We start from the raw sequence: 21,380 nt of genomic DNA on the forward strand, positions 1-21,380 counted from the left end.
AAATAAAACAATAACTAAAGTTTAATCTGCTAGTGAGGTTTTAATGTTTATTCAACAACTAAAGCTAAAGATGCCATAGTGAAAACTTCCAACACCGACTAGTGTTTGAGCTAGCATTGTCAAGATTTGATGGGTTATTGGATTTTAATAATCTTTAGTTTCACCTGTTGGCCGATAATAATCCCAACTCTAAAAATTAGCTTCAACGATCCTAATTTGTAAGAATCTGGCGATCCTTTTCAAACTGTAGGTGCACAATTTTATTAAGGAGGCTGTAGGTGCACTTGAATCTATTGAGAAGACCAAATTCTTATTCTTATATGTTATAAAAGGATCAATGGGGGCTAAATTCTTGGAACTTGAGATTATTGGAGAGAATTTTTAAAGTTGAGAATATTGTCGGCCAACAGGTGAAACTTTGGATTATTAAAATCCAATAACCCATATTTGATCAACAAACCATCATGTTTCATCCACTCTGAGCATTCTCATAACTAAACTTTGGTAGCTAGATAACATCATTCTAATTGATCTATAGTTATCTAATTCTTCATAAGTTGTATCGCATAGAGAACGATAAACAAATATTCATTCGGTGGTGTATGAAGAACACGAAACATGTTTTATATGCGATCCACGGATGATGCGAATGTTGAATCAAAAACCCATCACTTGAGTTTTTGTGTATATGATCCATGAATATTGAGTAAAGAATATGAGACTAGCTCCTTTGGTTTAAATCCGTCTCTACGGTGATGTAGCCTCATATGTGTAGTGGAAAGGTGAAAGAGCCCTCACTAATGTGAGTTACTCCCTCATCATGCGAATGAGTTAATGGAGAACTGAGTGACCGACCGAAATGGACTTGACCGGTGCGGGTTTGAACTTGCTGGGCTGGCTCCGACAATGAGTATACTCTACAGGGATCAAGTCCTTAGAATTTCATAAAATCGACTCGTTACAGCTCGGGCTCGGCTCAATTATAAACCGAGCTGGCTCGGCTCGGCTCGGATTTGAAACCGAGCTGAAAATCTAAGCTCGGGCTTGGCTTGGTTTTAAACCGAGTTGGCGCGGCTCAACTTGCTTTGGCTCGATTTTAAAAATTAAAATTAATACATAGCTCTCAAAATTCAGTGTTCTAAAATATCATTCAATACGTCAAAAGAACATATTCAAAATAAGTTCAACCTAATACATTATAAGCCAAAATTATGCTCAACAATGCAAAATAAGTTAATATTTCAAATAAATACAATATTTGTTCATTAGCACGTCAATAAACCTTTAAATACGTCATAGATATCAAACTACAAGCCTAAATACATGTAAATAATAATAATCATTTTTTTAATATATTAGATGTATATAAAAATAAAATATATTATAAGTAAAATAATTTGAGTTAATCCGAGCCGAGCTACCAAGCGAGCCAAACCGAGCCAATTTGGCTCGTTACGAGCCGAGCCGAGCAAGACTAACTTTCTAACCGAGCCGAGCCGGCTCGGCTCACTTTCAAACCGAGCCATATCGAGCGAGCTTTTTCCAAGCTAAATTCGAACGAGCTTCGAGCCGCGAGCTTTTTCCGAGCTAAATCCGAACGAGCTAAATCCCAAAAACCCGCCTGATATCCAACCCGACGATGTTCAGCTTACTCCGTCAATTTTATGTTTTCATGTCCTTTTTATTTTTATAAACTTTATTTATTAAATTAAATTATTATTAAAAAAGCACACGCATTGGGGTTCGTTTTGTCTGGAAAGGAACACAAACATCTCCACAAAGTTGTCTCTTGTTTAATCATTTTGTCCGGTTTCTATTTATGGCGGTGATTAATTGTATATTCCTACTTTGTTTACACTCTTTAATCATAAAAATAAATAATATGAGTTGTATTTTTACAAGGTGGACGGAGACCTTCGGGTACCCCTTTCGGGTTCTCGGGTACCCACGGTAACACCGGCACCGCCCCATTCGCATTCTTTCGGTTTCACTCCATGGTGTTACTCACTGATAGTGATGGATCTAGCTCAAAAATTCAGGAGGTATCTCAATTTTTTTTCTTTTTTTAAGATCAGTGTATCTTTTTTATAAAACCGAAAAAAAAAACATTTACACTACGAAGACTAAGTTGAGGAGTAGCACGGACTACCATGCTCGTACACTGGATCCGCCCCTACTCACCGATATGAGGAGGGTGTTAATTTGTGTGTTTATGACTGTTGAGCCTGGAAGGGGGCGGGTAGCCCGGGGCACCGACACGAGTGTATTCGGGTTTCGACAGGTTCACATCAAAGAGATGAGATGAGATGTACACCAATAATTAGTTGTTGAAAGAGTTCTAATGGATTAGTCCTATCCACCTTAATAATAAAATGAGTGAATTTCAAGGATTGTCCTTTATTTTTATACCCATTTTCAGGCGCTATCCTTTATGTTTAAAATTGACGAGTTTTGTCCTTTATGTTTTCATATCATACACGTTTTGTCCTTTAGGCCTAACCAAGTTAGTTTTTTCAGTTATATTTGGTCATGTGCTTTGCACATGAGGGCATTTTTGTCAATTCAAAGGTTGCATAAGCTTTGAGATGTAAATCTACCGTTGAACTTACCTTTGAATTGACAAAAATGCCCTCATGTGTAAAGCATATGACCAAATTTAACTGAAAAAACTAACTAGATTAGGCCTAAAGGACAAAACATGTATGATATGAAAACACAAAGAACAAAACTCGTCAATTTTAAACATAAAGGACAATGCCTGAAAATGAGTATAAAGATAAAGGACAATCTTTGAAATTCACTCTAATAAAATATACAAATATACCTTCACAAAAAGGGTAAAAAATCTTGATTTTTTCATGATCATATGTACAACAGCCAATCTATTTTTTAGAAGTAAAAACACCCGTTGTATTTTTTTTTATTAGGGATAGTAACGAGTGACTGGATGACGAGTTTTAATAAACATACTCTCATATTTGATTACTAAACTATGTATCATACCGAGTCTAATCTATTATCTATATTAAAACAAAACACTTTGGTGCCACTTGGCATTATTTTAATCCTATTATTGCCACCTGGCCTTCTATCGTTCCTTCTTGAATCAATTTGAGCGGTAAAACCACACAATGTGTCCGCTCTTTTTTCAGCAGCTTTCTTTCATTCAACAACACTCCACTCCTTTGTTGCCACTCTCAAAAACCTAGCGCCGCATACCCATATTCTTCAAAAATCAACAATGGTGATTTCAGATATTAAACACCGATCTCACATCTTCAAATACAACTTTCTCATTTTCAGTTGTTCATCATCCATTCAAAGCCAGTATGTTATTTTGCCTCCATCGCTGTATCTACAAATATCAAATATCAAACAGTAAGTCTTCTAATCTTCATACTCTAAACCCTAAATTCAAATCTCCTTCACGCTTTCTTGATTTTCCCCTTCTTTCTCCTTGAATCCTCTTCAATCTATCTTCAAGGCAAGTTTATGTTTTTCGTTTAGGTGAAATATTAGGGTTAGGAGCAACGAGAGGATGGGATGCGACATAGAAGGATGGGAATCCAGGTCTAGATTCGACTTGCGAGGTTTGTATTCATCTTTTAATCGTTATATATATATTTTTATGGTTCTTACGTGTACTTTTAATTCAGTGAGTTTATTCATATTAGAAAAAAAATGGAGAAACTGTTCTTGATTGATTTTTGGAAGCCGAAATTAAGTGTCAATTTAGGGTTTGTTCTTGCGTAAATCGAATCCACTTAATTTGAAAAAAAAACGTCTAGGGTTTTTTTCTGTTCAACTGATCATATGACTTTGATCCAGGATTGGGTCAATTGGAAGAAGCTGTAATGGTGGATGCATCATATTTTCATTTGATTCGGTCAACAGCTTCGATCTACTAATTTTTTTATTTGAATGCATTCTTAATGATTCGTTAATTATATTTGTGTAATCTTGATTTGTTAATCCATTGTTCATCTTTTAGTGCATCTAAAAAATCAAAATTCAAGATACTAAGCGAAGGTTGTTTCAGAATCTTTATTTTCATGATTCATTTGTGTTTGAGATTATGTAGTTTAAATCATGAATAATTTAGATTCTTTTGGATATAATAGATGTATGTTCAACTTTCCTTTTGGATATTCCAGACTTGTGGATTTTAAGGGAGAGGCATGTCTTTGAGTTTTAAAACCTATGAAATGTCTACTGTATTTGAGTTTTAATTGATGTGGTTTTCTCTAATCTGGCGTTCAAATTCATGCAGCTTCCTTTTCTTTTAGGTAGCACAATTTGAAACCAGCTTGATGTATGTTAGCATCATTGTACTGATCTATTGTTTTATGTGTGCCTTTCCCGAATGAACTAATGGTTTCTTTTTTTGTTTTGTTTTCTACTTTTTTGTTGGCAGCCTGATAAAGTTTTTGCACAACCAACTCCTCTTTCATGGTGACTGATTTGCATGAATATATAGTTTGTTTACACTTTTTTCCCATTTCTTCACTCTAAGTCGTGTTTGAGATTCAAAGGAACAAGTATCAGTATGGTATTGTGAAATTACTCTTTTTTTCAATAGAGAGAAATATAATGTACAACTTAGATCTTTTTGATGTTCTTGAATGAGGTTATATACTTCTATAAATGCTTTTAAGAAGATATAATGTGATCAATAGCCTCAGCCCTATATTAAAATTGAAGATAGAAATTTTACGACGAACTTTTTTTATGGTATTACGTTACCGAAGCTTTCTGTTCTCTTAATTTATTTTGTATGTTATTGAGAAGTGTGCTGGCACCGATTGGTCATTGGTCACCACAAATGACGCGAAAAGATATTACTACAATGCTAAAACCAAGGTAACACAAGCTTATTTGCTATAATGAAGTTTTATTACTTCAATTTGACTTGCATTACTTTTATATTGACATGTAAGCTCAGTTTCGATGTTTACAATTTTTTATTATTTCAGCTGAGCAGCTGGCAAATACCAGCAGATGTGGCCAAGTTAAGAAAGACGCAGGAAAATGATGCTTTAAAAGAACAATCAAAATCAATGCATAACGTAACTACTTTAACTGAAAAAGGATCCGGCCCATTAAGCTTGAACGCCCCTGCTATTACCACATGTGGCTGTGATGCCATATCTCCTGTCTCACCATCTGCACTTGATTGATAAAAAAGAAACTGCAAGATTCTGCAGCTCCTGCTACCATTGGATCTGACCTGAACGGTAGAAAATGAAAAAATGCATGTTTTATGCCGATAGATGCTGGTGCGGAACTGAATAATGACTTCTACCACTTTGTAAAGGTAATATCTTGCTTTTTATAGCTTCGCTTGGCTTGGCTTGGTCTGGACATGGCTTATTTACAAAACAAGTCGACGCGGCTCAGTTCATTTACAAGTGATCCAACTACAACAAATAAGTAATATGCAAACTGATTTTAGCATTTTAGGTTTAATTTTTTCGCTGCTTGCCGATTTACATTGATATATATTTTAATGTGTATAGGGTTTTGTATCGGTACTACATCGGCTTTTATTGACTTGCCAAGTTTTGAAAAACTTGAGATGGATAAGGAGTAGCTAGGCAACGTTCAGGTATAGTTTTACTTAAAACTTTTTTTCTATTAGTTTGTAATTATTGTTTTTCTAATTGCTATAATTTTTTAATCAAATGATTGTGCTTTTACGGGTAACTGGGGAAGATTATTTTGTTAAACATGCAGAAGGTCATTTCGTGCTCTACTTGATGTTGTCTTATCAAAAATTCACCGAAAACCGTGTTTTTGGTGCTCTTAAGGTATTCACATACATTTGTATATCTGCTGATAAAATGACTTGAATGTTTAATATGATTATCAAAGAGTATTATTTGAATGATAACTTAGTTATATGTCTTAAATGGCTATATTATGTACCTTATATAAATAAAGTGATTAAAATATTATTAGGGAGCTCTAGATGGTGGGATTTATATCGCCGTCATTGTTTTCTAAACTAATGCAAAATTATGAGCGACATCTTTACTGAAATCGGAATTTATTTGATATTATGAACAGACATAAAGAAAACCAAAAAAAATGTTTATGATTTTGAAAGGGGATTTGATAGGGAAAAAGGAAAGAATATTTGTGTGTATGGGTTACTTTTTTAACTGTAATGTGGAAAAGTGTCAATTGGTTTGTAAGATACCAGAATATAAACATTGACAACTTCATTTTCTTATTAAAGAAATAGAAACTATATATAGTCCTCATGGTACTGTCCCATGCAATCTATTATGTGAAAATCGAATAAATCTTATGTTTGTGCGATTGTGCTTCGAACCAGGAATAGTACCAGTGAACTTATTGATGCAAAAGTTGAAATTTAGAAGATTTGGGAGTGCGTCTGCAACATTGTAAGGTATATCATCCGACAAATCGTTAGAATCTACAGCTAGCGACTCGAGGGAATACATGTTGTAAATGGATAAAGGAACCGTGCCAGTAAGATTATTAATGATAAGATCAAGATCCTTTAAGTTCAAGAGACTAGACAAGTCACTAGGAATCTGGCCACCAAGTGTATTGGTTCAAAATGCAGCCAATACTTATACTGTAGTCGTCATATCGGGTTGGCATCGTATGGGTTACAACTACGCTGACGGCAGTAAGATGTTAATAGAGCTCGAAAATTGCATTCGTAAGCTACAATCCATAGCCGGGAATGCAGTCACTGAAGGACGATACATAGTCTTTGGTGTCGGGTCAGCCCAACTTCTAAGTGCAGCGGTTTACGCTCTTTCTTCATGAAACTCTTCTTCACCATCAAATGTCCTCACTTCCATACCATTCTAGAATTTTTAAGAATTTTTTTTTGATTTTTTTAGAATTTTTTTGTTTTTGATTTTTTTGAATTATTTTGATTTTTTGTGATTTTTCAAAGTTTTTTTTATTATATTTTTTTTATTATGGATTGATCCGGATAATAATCCATCCATTTAAAATTATTTGGATATGGATCGGATCACGGTTCATTATATTGGATCATGAATCGGATCATGATCCATTTAAGTTGCATTATTAATGGATCGGATCATGATCCAATCCACATATATCCATCGAAAGGCCCTTATGTGATGGTACTAATTTTAGTATGGGTGATAAGATTCTGGGCACACCTTTTTATTTGCTTATTACTTTTATATTTTTATATATTTCTTTTGTTTAGGAGACCAAAATATTGTTGGGTATATGCCAAAGTGTTGTATGCTGTTGTTTTTTTAATTCTTTTTCTCTGCTGTAGATAAGTGGTTTTTTTTAATCAAATCATAGGATAAGAACACATATGTTGGCACACATTAAGATGTCCAATTTGGACATTTTTTAACTCTTTTACAAGATAGGTAGAACATGTATCTTCATAACCATGTTTTTCACTTTAGGTATAAAAAAATTCTACAGGAGTGGAGACAGACATATCTTCAAAAAATATACAAATGGTAAAGTTGTTTATATGTAAATACTTTATAATTTAAAATTTCTAGGCATATCTTCCAACAGACATACACATCACATTTGTTTGACGTGTTAAGTTATTTATACTAGATAAAGATAGAATTCTTGACAATACTGGTAATATGTTGAAGACTATCTGGTAATATTTTATTGTTTTATACTCTTTACTTGACAATACTATTAGTTTTGTTAACAACTCTGTTTGCTATTAATTTCATATTTCTATAATCTATTTTTTTAGGAAATGCTACAAGAACAAGGTTCCTTTATTACTTCGTCTGTTTTGCTGGAATTGTGGTTGCATCAACTCATTGAACTCTATACGTTTGATGATCAACAGTTAAGTCAGACAAATGCAAACGTTTCTGAGGAGGTGGTGATAATTGAGAATGGTCAACGTACTGTCTACCAAGTTTACAATGATGACAAGTAACAGTGTTGTTCAAATCAATATTAAAAGTATTGTTTGCGCTGTTTCTCATTTTGAAATCAATACTACTTGGTTCTCACTTATAATCTAAATAATATATATCTATTTTCTTCTTAGTATTAGTAATTATATGGTAATTGTTACCATTCATAAATCACATTGTTTGTACTGATCTATTATATACGATTAACATTGACTAATATTATATATATCCCCACAACATGTTACTCTCATACAAATACTCACTTTTTTGAACTGCTATATTGTAGGTAAAAAAGGGCTAGACAAACTGAAGGATGGTGATTATTTAATGAAGATGGGCAGTGGCGGAGCTACACTTTAAACAACGGTGTCGTCCGACACCATTGAATTTTGTGTAGCAAATACAACGTATAATTGGAAAAATTCGAGCGACACCATTATTTTTTACGAGCGACACCATTGTTTTTTTACCAACGACACCATTGTTTTGTTTTCTTCTAAAACAGTTACATAATAAACAAATTTCTATTTCAAGAATTAAGCCCAGTTACTTGAATTTAATTAGTATACTTTAAATCATTAAAGGTCCATCCTTAATTTTTATTTTTTCTAATCCTGTAAGCAGTATAGCCCTATATCTAATAGGTTTTGTTTCAATTGTTTAACCTAACAAGATCTTTGATGATAATTTGAATGATGCATGCACTTGTTTGTTATAATGAAAAAGATGTTTTTTTTCAAGTTGCCGTTGAAAACATGAAAATGCGTACAGAGCAACTATTAAATGCATTTTATTATATATTTCAAATGACTTTGTAATTTTATTATGTGTTTTAATTCAATAACATTGTACTTTTACTGTAATATTTGTTTTTATTATGTGATTTGACCCGACTAGATCCGAACCGATCAAAAAAATGTTCGACTCCGGGTTACTATAAACCGGGGTATCCATAAAAAATGACATCATAAGATAAAATTTCTGGCTCCGCCACTGAAGATGGGTAAGCTCAAGGATGCAATCCTCTTTTATGAAAAAGGTTATGGGTAAGCTCCAGGTGAATGTCTTCAGAGTTTTTTTTTTTTTTAAATTACAAGTGTATTACAAATTCAGTTAAATGATGTTTACAAATGTTTCCTTAAATTGGAATGGGATTGCAACTTACTGCATATTAGACCATGTGTAGTGGGGCGTTTTCTTTAAAAAAATTTCAAAAAAAAAAGGCCCAATAACGCCTACCCCACCATTACATGGGGCGTTACTTTATAAAATTTTTGAAAAAAAAGTCATCCGGCGTTTTCTTTGAAACGCCCAAACAAACAAGCATAAACTTTGACTGACCAATAGGAGCATAGATTAGTGGATGACTGGGATTACACTACACCACTTTTGAATAAGTTTTTTTTTTTTTAAATCCTTTTTAATAATTGGAAGGGCCATTATTAGGCATTATGCCCACTACACCACTTTTGCTATAATGCCCCATGCTGACTGTGATGACACGTGTCGGATAATGCCCCATGGTGGGGGCATTATAATTCTTCACCACTACACATGGTCTTAGGCAACTTATATAGATGCATATATAAATCTAATTTTAAGTTGATACACCATGAGTTTTCATATATTCAAGCGTAAAATATAGTGGTACGTTGTGATTTAGTTCCGACATGCTTCATCAATGCTTCGTATCTGGCGACCCTTAGACATGAAGCCTAACTTTGGAAAGGCCTAAAATTTTATGTCAACACTGTTAAATGATATATTTTATTGTGAAACCACCCGTGTAACACACGGGAACTTAGACTAGTACCTTATATAATATACCCATTGAGTTCGTCGGATATCCATTTGTGCTCGTATATGGTTAAAAATCTACTACTTCTAATAAAGCAAAACAAGCTTAAGCCACATGGCATTAGCTTAAGCCATTACTTGCCACGTGGCATTTGCTTAGACCACTTTTTTTTTTGCTTTTTCCGCCAAAACCATCATCCTTAGCTTCTTTAATACGCTTCACTTCACTCCAAAACCCTAATACCCATCTCCTGCATCCGGTTCTTCCTTCTTCATCGATTGATCTTCGAAAAACATAGGTATGTTATTTTTCTTTTCCCTTTTTGATTTTTCTTTGTCATTGTTAAACACTATCTATTTCTTCCTTAAACCCTAGATATCATCTTCGATCTTTAATATGTTATTTGCAATCTCCTGAACCCTAGATTTCTTCATCTTCAATCGCGAGTGGAAGCAACCAGTCCTTATTATGCGGCGTATAAGGTATGTATCCGTGTTTTCAATTTTCTTTTTGCGGCGTTGTTGGTGTCTGGAAGACCTAGCCGCCGCCTCTTCTTAGGGTTTCAGTGATTTCTAACTTATGCATTCATCAATACCTATATTCATTTCTTGAGTGCTTCTATGATATTTTTCAAGATTTGGTGGTTTTTGAAAGATGGGATCTATCACTGTCTTCTCCAAACGATTCAACAAATAGGTAACAATTCTTCAAATATTGATTCATGTTTGATAATGTCGCTTCCTGTTTGATGTTCTCTATCATATGTTCATCTTTAGGTTTTCCGATTAAATTCACGTATAGAAGTAGATTTTGATCAATTGTTAGAGGTGACGTTGTTTGCTGACACTATTACAGTTCAACAATTGGGAGTGATGATTTGGCATACCAGAAAGGTTATAGTACAGATTATTGTTTAAGCTTAAGCAATGTTTCATCCATCATTCTCTATTTAGATCCTTAAAGTTGTGTTGTCTTTGTTGACAACAGGTCCTTTAGAGAGCTGATCATTCTTCCAATCGATTGCAAGCAAGTTTGTTTTCCATAGATTTGGTGTTATTTTGAGTCTTCTTTATCGTTCATCCAGTTGATTGTAAGCAGGTTCATTTTCTTATCGATATGGTGTTATTTTGAGTCCCTCTTCATCAAATCGGTCTTATGATTATCTGTTAGGGTTTATCAATTCCTCATAAGTGGAGAAGAAGATCAAATTCCAGTTGATTTGATGATTTTGTGGTGAGTTATTTCTCCATCCTTTCCATACCTTTAGCCCCTTTTGCAAATTCTTTGCTTTTGCCCTAACAGATATATGTTTTCAATTTTTATAACATTTTTTTAAAAGATGATACCATGGCGATTTTAACTTTCAAGATGAGAGAACATAATTTTTTACTTATAAATGATATTTGTGTTATGTATTGTAGTTAAAAACATTGTTGTCCTTTTCTTTTTGAACATTTAAATTTGATGAATTAACTAAAATTATATTAGAAATTATCATATTAAAATTTCAATTTGGGGTTAAGAATTTGCAAGATTATCTTTAAAGGCAATGAAAAGACATGATATCTCTACAAAATCTTACATTTTCAATCTTTTTAATCCTTTAAAGGTTTGTTATTTGATTTACGTTCTTCAATTTTGCGTATTCTATTTTGATATTCTTCGTATTTCATCCGACAAGATAGTAAGGGTTTATTAAGGGTTTCTAGCAATGTACTGATTATGAAGATGAGTTTTTTTCCAGACAACATACTTCATTCGACAACTAAGGTATGAATTGAATCAGTGGTCTCGAGCTTCTTCTCAGGTCCATGATTGTGATTGATTTTTTTTTCACAATCATTTAGATCTTGATTATATTATGAATATATTAACCTCATTGGTTTTGAATTTAAGTTTGAATAATATTTAACTATTTAGGTAAATTGTTTTGACTGATTATTTCAAAATTTGAATTTTTAAAATTTATATCAATTATGGATACTTATCAAAGTTGTCTAAATTGTAACGTATTTCCAAATTTATCAAGATAACTTATATTAAAGTTTTAATTGCTTCCAAATTTTATGTTAGTTTCCATAATTTTCGACAATCACATTAATTTTCAAGTTTCTCAGAATTTGTTCTTCTTCTTTTTTTGTAGATCATTCCACTTATTCTGCAGGTATATAAACTAGATTAGATTGTTATGTATTTTAAATGCTTAATCGCACTTTTTTTAATCACTTTTCTGTATTTTTTGTGATTGATTTTTTTTCACAATCATTTAGATATTGATTATATTAAGAATATATTAACATCATTGGTTTTGAATTTAAGTGTGAATAATATTTAACTATTTAGGAAATTTGTTTTGACTGATTATTTCAAAATTTGATTTTTTAAAATTTATATCAATTATGGATACTTATCAAAGTTGTCTAAATTGTAACGTATTTCCAAATTTATCAAGATAACTTATATTAAAGTTTTAATTACTTCCAAATTTTGTGTTAGTTTCCATAATTTTCGACAATCACATTAATTTTCAGTTTCTCAGAATTTGTTCTTCTTCTTTTTTTGTAGATCATTCCACTTATTCTGCAGGTATGTAAACTAGATTAGATTGTTATGTATTTTAAATGCTTAGTCGCACTTTTTTTAATCATTTTTCTGTATTTTTTGTGATTGATTTTTTTTTTACAATCATTTAGATATTAATTATATTATGAATATATTAACCTCATTGGTTTTGAATTTAAGTTTGAATAATATTTAACTATTTAGGTAAATTGTTTTGATTGATTATTTCAAAATTTGAATTTTTGAAATTTATATCAATTATGTATACTTATCAAAGTTGTCTAAATTGTAACGTATTTCCAAATTTATCAAGGTAACTTATATTAAAGTTTTAATTGCTTCCAAATTTTGTGTTAGATTCCATAATTTTCGACAATCACATTAATTTTCAAGTTTTTCAGAATTTGTTCTTCTTCTTTTTTTTGTAGATCATTCCACTTATTCTGCAGGTATGTAAACTAGATTAGATTGTTATGTATTTTAAATGCTTAATCACATTTTTTAAACATTTTTCTGTATTTTTGTGTTGCTGATGATGATTTAAATTTTTCGAATCTAATCTTATTAATGGATCTATTTTTTATGTCTTTGAAAGAGGGATGCTCTTACTGATTTTTTTATTTTATTTTTTGTTTTTTCATGATAAACCCTAATTTTTATGCAATTGCAGGAGTCTGAATCTTCTTCGAAAACAAGAGGTAAGTTTAATGTTATCGTTTTTTGGTGTTTTTTGATCCGGTATAATGATAGTTTTCATCATTTATGCTAATCTCTATAATTTTTAAGTTATTTTGTTTTTTTTTTTTGGCAAATCAAACTATGATATTTTTTGAAATTTGAAAATCTTTGTTTTTTACTAATAAATTTTGTATTGTATTAATATGTATTAATGATTCTTTTGTTTTGTTTTTTTTTTTTTTTTCATGGTTAACCCTAAATTTTATGCCATTGCCGGACTATTAAACTCCGTCGGACATGTTAATCAAAAATTTTAGTTTTATTGTTTTTTTCCTATTTTTTATCCGGTATAATGTTTGGTTTAATCCTTTATGCTCATTTAATTTTGGCTGTATTTTTTAGTTACTAATAAATTTGGTATTGTATTAATTTCTGGAAAATTTGTAGTGTTTCTATAAATAAATTCATTTACGTTTTTTGAAACCACTCCTTTTGTTTGTTTTATATTTTTTCCCTCTCTTATGAGTTTGTTTCTATGTCGGTTGGTTTTGCTTGGCAAGGTTAGACTTTCCTAATAAGTTTGTTTGATTTACGGGATTGGATATTAGTGATTTGATTTTCAGATTTTTAATTTTAAATTTTGAAGTCAATCATTATTTTAAATTTAAATTTTGAAGTAAACCATTATTATGTTTGATTTTAAATTTTCAATTTCAAAGTCAATTATTATTTTAAATTTAAATTTGAAAGTTTGTCATTAATGTGTTTGATTTTAAATTTCGAATCTGTAAATTGAATTTAAATTTGAAAGGTTAGACTTTCCTAATAAGTTTGCTTGATTTACGGGATTGGATATTAGTGATTTGATTTCCATATTTTAAATTTTGAATTCAATCATTATTTTAATTTTAAATTTTGAAGTAAACCATTATTGTGTTTGATTTTAAATTTTGAATGCTTTGAAATCTTGATTTTTTTTATGAGATGCTTTGACTATATTATTTGTAATTTTAGGGATGCTTCGAGTCTTCTTCGACTATTCAAATTGTGTTTTGTAATTTTAGGTGATGAGCTTCTTTCAGACTCCTTCCCCTACAAGGAACTCTTGAATGGGATCCTATGAGAAGTTGAAGGAAAGGTATATCTTGCACCGTTCTTTATCTATATCTATATATTTTAAATGGGATCCTATGGGAAATTGATCTCTATTCGATTCACTAATGTATATTCTTCTTCTCACCATTTTGTTCCATTAATCAACTCATGTGTGCTCTTATGTTTGATACCCGATCTTATTCCAGTGATTAATATCCGCTTGAGTAACCCAATCTGAGTCTGATTTTTTTTGTTAACGATTCAGGTAAACTTTCCCGATTTGGGTTTTCTGCAAGGCTAATCATCTAAATTAATTTGTTATTTTTATGGTTTACATCCTAAACCCCAGCTTTACAGTATCTCATGATAATATTTCTTCGTTCTTTAGAATCTGATCAAATTGGGCCATAATCTGAAGAAATGTGTTTAAGCTACGACAAGGTGTGTATCGCATTATGATTGATATTATAAAAAAATAACTATAACAGTTTCTCTTCCTGTAATTTTGTATAACATTATTTATAAAATGATTACAGGTATGATAAAAAAATATAAAAGCTGCTATTCCTGTCTTTTGTTCGCTTCACGTATCTTCGCTAAATCAATATGTTGGAAGGTTTGTGTATGTAGAATTAGTCTGGATACGCCCACGAAAAAAAAATGCCGATTTATATTGTATTTCTCATGACAGTATGAAGGCTATGGTTAAGGATAAATGATAAGATCTTCAAAGGGGTCGATGCTTTTCAAACTAAAATAGTGCAAGACATTAAGGAGACTACTCTCTGGTGGATGATTAACAGATCGATAGGCGTCAATCTCTCAATCCGATCCACTTTCTCTGGTTTAGACATTGGTTAGTGTATGTGTATAGATAATTTTTTTAAAGTGATTGGATGTGTAATGGGGTAAGAGTATTTTGGATGTATCTTAGTGTGTTTTTTTGGAAGCTTAATTGTTGTTTGTATGCCTCTTTTGGTGATTAATAAAGTTTGGTTTACTGAAATAAAAAACGCAATTTCAACCGTTTTTACCTTACGGGTGATTTGCTTTATATTTATCTCTAATTGCTCAAGTAGGTAAACTTTGAAAAATTGTTTAAAGACGGACTTATGATTAGTTTGTTTGTATTTATTTTATGTATAGATGCCAAAAGATATTTAGAGGATAACCTATGATTAACTCGATTAAAACAGGTTGTGATGAAATGAGTCTTTTTTTTAAAATTGGGTCTTTTCAAAATTGGTGAAGCTGTGGTATAAATGAAGCTTTTCAAAATCATATTAGATATTACACACTCAGAATAATAATATTGAGGGTTGAATGTATGTGACCCTATAAATATAGAGGTGTACTTTACTTTAATTTTTTTCTGTTATAGAAATTCCAATGTGATGGTATTTTTGTTGTTTCCTCTATTATTTTCTCTATATAATATAGAATAGAGGTTCCAATGTAAATGCTCTAAATATAGACGTTTACTTTACATTCTTGCTTTTGTATGTTTTTATGGCTCTTTACAACAAGAAAAAGTTTAAGAAACCAATTAAAAATTTATGATGGAGAAAAGGAAAAGAGCATACTTTAGATGTTAAAGTGTTATTTTTATACTTTTATTTGTTATAAATTAAATTTTCCTACCTGGAAAATTTCCGGGTTATAACCTTAGTTTTTTCTGTAACAGTAAAAGGGATTTATAGCAAATCAAGTGTTGGAGGGTAGCCAACCAGTTGATATCTCTAAGAACCCGTTTGAGTTGTTCTTACACTTAAGTAAGAATCTATTTTTTTCAAATTAATTTCATGTATATAAAACAGTAATTAACTCTTTTGAGTTAATTACTGTTTCGTCCTGTGGTTTGTTAAAAATCACTATTTCAGTCCATTAGTTTAAAAATTGTGATTTCAGTACGTGTGGTTTCACTTTCGTGACCATTTCAGTCCCTGTGGTTTCACTTTCGTAACCATTTCAATCAATTTACTCTGTAAGTACAGGGACTGAAATGGTTACGAGGTGGACTGAAATGGTTATGAAAGTGAAACCACAAGGACTGAAATCGCAATTTTTAAACTAATGGACTGAAATAGTGATTTTTGACAAACCACAGGGACGAAAACAGTCATTAACTCTTTTTAATAATCTAGCAATAGAGCTTTAAATTCTAAGTCGTCCTGATTGGAATTGATAATGTCAGAGGATGAATGCGACAGTGGAGTTAAAGAAGACATCATGAAAACATCATGAAGGTTTAGTTGACAAAAACTTAATTTGTAACGAACATTATGTAGATGTACTATTGGGACGTGCTCAACTGTCTCAAAATATTAGGCTTAACAAATCACACTTTAACGCTTCTATGTTTAAACTATTTTATGTGTTTAGTTGGTGTTTAGCCACCCGCGAAGCTCGCGGGGTCTTAAGCTAGTTACCTATTGAGATATACATTAGAGTTAACTAGGATTAAGCACCCCTGCGTTGCGCCGGGGGCATAAAATCGTGACTTGTTTATTATGACATCGATAACATTCCTAGAGTCTTGGGCTGAACTGGAATCCGGTTATTCATCGTGGCCATTTGTTTCTTCTCATTACACTTAACAGTCCCACAAAAGGTTGATCAGCAGCAACTCAGCAACTACTGCCACTTGCATTTCAAGTTAAATCATCTGTACAAACAATTTAAATCCCAAAGTCTACATAAACCCCCATATTGGAGTCATTTAAATTATCAAAACAAACCCAAATATCATCTCGCATTTGATCTGTGGGATTTGAACTCCCAAAAACAACAACCAAGAAGGCAAGAACGGCACAGAAACAACAAACAGCCAGCGGTGAAGTTCAAAACCCCCTTAAAAACTACGCCGCAAGAGAGATTTTAGAGAGAATCTCTATGTGGTGAAGAGAGAAACTGTTTGTGGTGTGTAAAAAAAACCCAAAATACCAATACGTATCAACATCCAAATATGAGAAGCTGAATGTGGTTTTCAAAAGTCACAATGGTTTAACAAAAAACCAAAATAAAGTACAATACAATTAGACATGCATAGTGTACAACATGGTATACATAGAAAATAGTACAAACCATAAAGAAAAAGATGCAAGTAAGTCATTGCATGAAACATCAATAAAGCACAAGTTACAAGACCATGATACACAAACATGTTACGAATTAGATAGTTATATAATTAGACAGATGGACCTTATGGTTATAGCTAGTTTCACCTTTGGATACTAATTTTTTTAATAGGTTTAAGTTTATGGTTTCAATTTTGTAACACCTTTAGGTACTAACTTTTTTTTAATAGGTTTAAGTTTTATGGTTTCAATTTTGTAACACCTTTGGGTACTAACACCAAAATTAGTTAATTTTATCAATATAATGACTAAAATACCCCTCCATTTTTTTTAAATTTTATCAATGTAAAACCTTTAGGTACTAACACCTAATTTTATTTAAGTTTAAATCAGTTTTACAAAATCTAATTATTTTTTTTATTTTCATCTTTTTATTATATCTCTTAATTAACATAAAATCTATTTATTTTTTATTTTCATATTTTTATTAAATTTCTTATTCAACATAAAATTTACTAGTTACACCAGTATTTTTTTATTTAACATGGATGATGAGTTTTAATAATAATACCTTTCTTTTTCTCTATGTCATTATCTCTTTAAAATAGTACACATGTTTTAAGTATTATAAAATTTTATTTAAAATTGGTTATCAACACACCTGAGACAGCCTAAATAAATATACACACATAATATTTGTGATATCAAAACATGTTCCGACAAGAAAATACGGAGACCGTGTTATGTTGATTAAAATGACACAAAATAAAGGTGCCAACGAATCCCACGATATCATGGTGCACTCACTAGTAACATGCCAACCACTCATATGTTGACACGTGTCACTCCTCCATTGGCCAGCATTGTTGTCTCCAATCCTATATATACATACTCAACATCTAGCTCATAACAATTTACCACGACCAACGCGTTTTAATCATTCTTGTTTCCAATATTTCTGTAAAGGCAATCAAGACTTTCGAGCTAGATGTCGACAGGATCGTCGGAACTAACTACCGCGGGTGATGGTCTTCGTTTCGATGAAATGGAACTCACCTTAGGGTTACCAGGGGATTCACACGAGCGAAAGTCTGGAACAAAACGGACGTTTAAAGATATGGTTGATTTGAAACTTGGAAGGTTTGAAAGTCCGGAAATCGATGAATCCAATTGTGAATCCTCTGATTTTGAATCAAAATCCCCGGCAAAGTAAGTTAATCGCTTCAATTCAGTTTTTTTTTTCCATAAAAGTTTGTGATTTCCTAGGTAAAAGAACATTGGAAATGCGTATGAAATGACATTTCTAACAAAACCCTTTTTTTTAACGGCAAACTAAATCACTGGATAAGCATCCTGGATGCCCTCAATCGAGCAAATGCATCCCCTCCTTCATGACGGTCAGAGCTGGATGCATATCCGAGCCAACAGTTCCGGGGAAAACCCATTTAGTAGGAAATACCCTCGTTGGAAAATATGCGACAATTTCTGACTTAATTTCGAACAACAATAGTATTTTTAAAGTTGCTAAGCATTTCTGTCAAAAGTTATTATTAATAATTTATATTTTCTTTTCATTTCCGCTGAAAGTTAATTTTTTTTAATTCCCTACATACTTTGGCGAAACTTATTATTTTTCATTTTTAGTTTTTTTTTTTATTTTCCTTTTGTTTATGGTGAAAACCTATTTTTATTTTATTTAGTTTCCAAAGTATTTCCGACGAAACTTATTATTTTTATTTTTTGTTTATATGCATTTATGATTTATAACGAAACTTATTATTTTTTTAGTTTCCTACGCATTTACAACGAAACTTGTTATTTTAGTTACTTTTTTTAGTTTATCTTTTTATAGCTTCCTACACGTTGCATTTTCCCCGAAGCATATTGTTTTTTTTTTTTTAATTTCCTACACAAAGTAGGTTAATCTCTATTCCCTTCAATTTACAGGGAACGAGTAATCGGATGGCCGCCAGTGAGATCTTACAGGAAGAACACGATGATCAACAACTGCAAGTATGTGAAAGTGGCGGTTGATGGAGCACCGTATCTTAGAAAAGTAGACTTAAAATCATGCACGAGTTATCAAGAGCTTCTTCGTGTTTTAGAGGAGATGTTTTCCTGCTTCACAATCTGTAAGTGATCATAGATGATAAAAGTGATTTGTATTCGATATTTAATTAGATGTATTGATCATCTATATAATTCGATATGTTAACGGTTAATGTGTATGATTAATTTTCTAGATAATGTTTTGAATGAGAAGAAGTTGATGGATCATGGAAATAGATTAGAGCATGTTCCAACATATGAAGATAAAGATGGTGATTGGATGTTAGTTGGTGATGTTCCATGGAAGTAAGTTTTCATATACATATACATACACACTTAGCGTTCTTTTCGAACCAATATAACGATGCAAATAACAAGAACCGCATAATGCGTTTGTACATACTAAAGTTATGGGAGGATGAAACATTGGCCGTTACATAACTGTCTAGTGTAACACATTCAAAGCAATATGTACAAATACATTATGCGGTTTTTGCAGTTCTGACGTATCATTGATTCTAAAATGATTGTCCCTCTACTTACACATATACATGTATTTAGCGTTGGAACCTTTAAAATTCTTAATATAATATGGCAACATCTTTGTAAAGAATTGAAATTTTAATTTTTTTTAGTTTAAATGTGTATTTTTTCTGGTTCTTACTTTCTCATTGTATTTAAGGTTGTATATCATAATTAACGTACTTGTATTATATTATAAAATTGTACTATATTGTTTGCATAGTGCAATCCTACAATACACACTTACATGTATATATATATGTACACATTTTAACTATGTACAACCATTTAAAAATATTAACCATTTCATGTTGTCTTTTTTCAGGATGTTTGTCGAAACATGTACGCGAATAAGATTAATGAAAAGCTCGGAGGCTATTACACAACTAGACATATCTAACGCACATTTGCTACAATTGTAGTAATCTGGTCGATTATTACTTCATTTTGCAATGCGGCTCCAGGAAAATTATCAAGTTGTTGAATCTCGAATCGTTGAATGAAAAATGATTGTTTGATTTATGTCGAAATAGACCAGGATTACATTTATAGCGAAAATTGATGAGGAATACTAGATAGGACTAGTAAGCATGGTGTTTTTGTTTTGGATCCATGCAATACGGTTTTTTTTTTGGAGATTTTTTTTTATGTATTTGTACTTGGATATGTAGTAGTCTAACTAGAGACTATAGGTTAAAATGTAATGTTTGAATCAACAAATACTATATACTTATAATACTGTTTTTGCTTTAAAATTCCTTAATGTTGTTATCAATTTATGAAACATCATCTCGATAAAGCAATTGATGAGTCAAGCTACAAATTAATTGAGGCGGCTCTACTCGGCTAAAAACGAGTCGAGCCGAGTCGAGCCAGGGTGGGCTCGAGCTCAAACTTTAAATTAATTGAGGCGGCTCTACTCGGCTCAACCTTTAGCTCGGAGTTAAACGAGCCAACGAGCTGAGCCGAGCTTGACTCGAGCTCGGCTCGGTTACAAAATCAGCCAGCTCGGATCTCATCATCTAAAATTGAGTTTTTTTAGCTAATTTTTTTTTCGAGCTACTTTCGAGCAAGCTATGAGCCGAGCTGCGAGTCGCGAGCTTTATGAACAACCCATTTCTATTGGATGTCAGATTTTGTATTTTGGAAAACAATATGTGTGTGTATATATTGTGGTGATCGATCTTTTAAATTTTTGGTTAAATTTATTTATAGATTTAGGTCTTTTAACGTTAAGTGTGCTACTTTTTAGTTAATATTTTTATCATAACACTTTTACCTAAAACATAACCGACACTAATTAGTTGCACACTAGAATAGAATAGAATGAGACATTTTTCCCGGTCAACACAACATTTTGTTTTTTAATCTATGTTACATTACACGTTTTTCTAATCCTGTTTTGAGGGAATCTCAATCCATCCTATTATCCTAAACACTTTTTGGGCTAATTTAACACTTAAAAAGTGTAAAAAGTTGTAACTTTACACATCTGGAGAAATGTGGCCGACAAATTAAGTCTATGAATTATAGTTGTCGAGCTAAAACTAATAAATTGTAAACCTTGATTAGATAATTTGTTCAAATTTTTGTACGATAAAAGGCTAATTAAAAAAAAGTGTACACAAGTATGGATATGTTTTTAATGTTTAAACTATCATACTTTTTAATAATATGAAA

At 31.7% G+C, this 21,380-nt stretch overlaps 1 protein-coding gene and 1 long non-coding RNA gene across 3 annotated transcripts; both read left to right on the top strand.

Annotated features, from left to right (window-relative positions):
• Positions 1-3,146: 3,146 nt before the first annotated feature.
• LOC110934319 lies at positions 3,147-8,428 on the top strand. Of its 2 annotated transcripts, XR_002588230.2 has the most exons (10): positions 3,147-3,378; positions 3,508-3,590; positions 3,829-4,452; positions 4,789-4,860; positions 4,974-5,430; positions 5,517-5,605; positions 5,734-5,807; positions 6,338-6,412; positions 7,748-7,965; positions 8,206-8,428. It is a non-coding gene; the product is annotated as an uncharacterized LOC110934319 (long non-coding RNA). The 2 variants fall into 2 exon arrangements; XR_004891952.1 differs by having other exon boundaries at positions 3,829-4,860.
• A 9,617-nt stretch (positions 8,429-18,045) lies between these two features.
• LOC110935610 (auxin-responsive protein IAA1) lies at positions 18,046-20,436 on the top strand. The gene is made up of 4 exons (XM_022177985.2): positions 18,046-18,338; positions 19,077-19,261; positions 19,373-19,484; positions 20,026-20,436. Exons 1-4 carry the CDS (start codon positions 18,118-18,120, stop codon positions 20,120-20,122), a joined length of 615 nt encoding a protein of 204 aa, XP_022033677.1. The 5' UTR covers positions 18,046-18,117; the 3' UTR covers positions 20,123-20,436.
• The last annotated feature ends 944 nt before the right edge of the window (positions 20,437-21,380 follow it).

The sequence above is a fragment of the Helianthus annuus genome, chromosome 4 (assembly GCF_002127325.2).
Source record: "Helianthus annuus cultivar XRQ/B chromosome 4, HanXRQr2.0-SUNRISE, whole genome shotgun sequence".
NCBI lineage: Eukaryota > Viridiplantae > Streptophyta > Magnoliopsida > Asterales > Asteraceae > Helianthus > Helianthus annuus.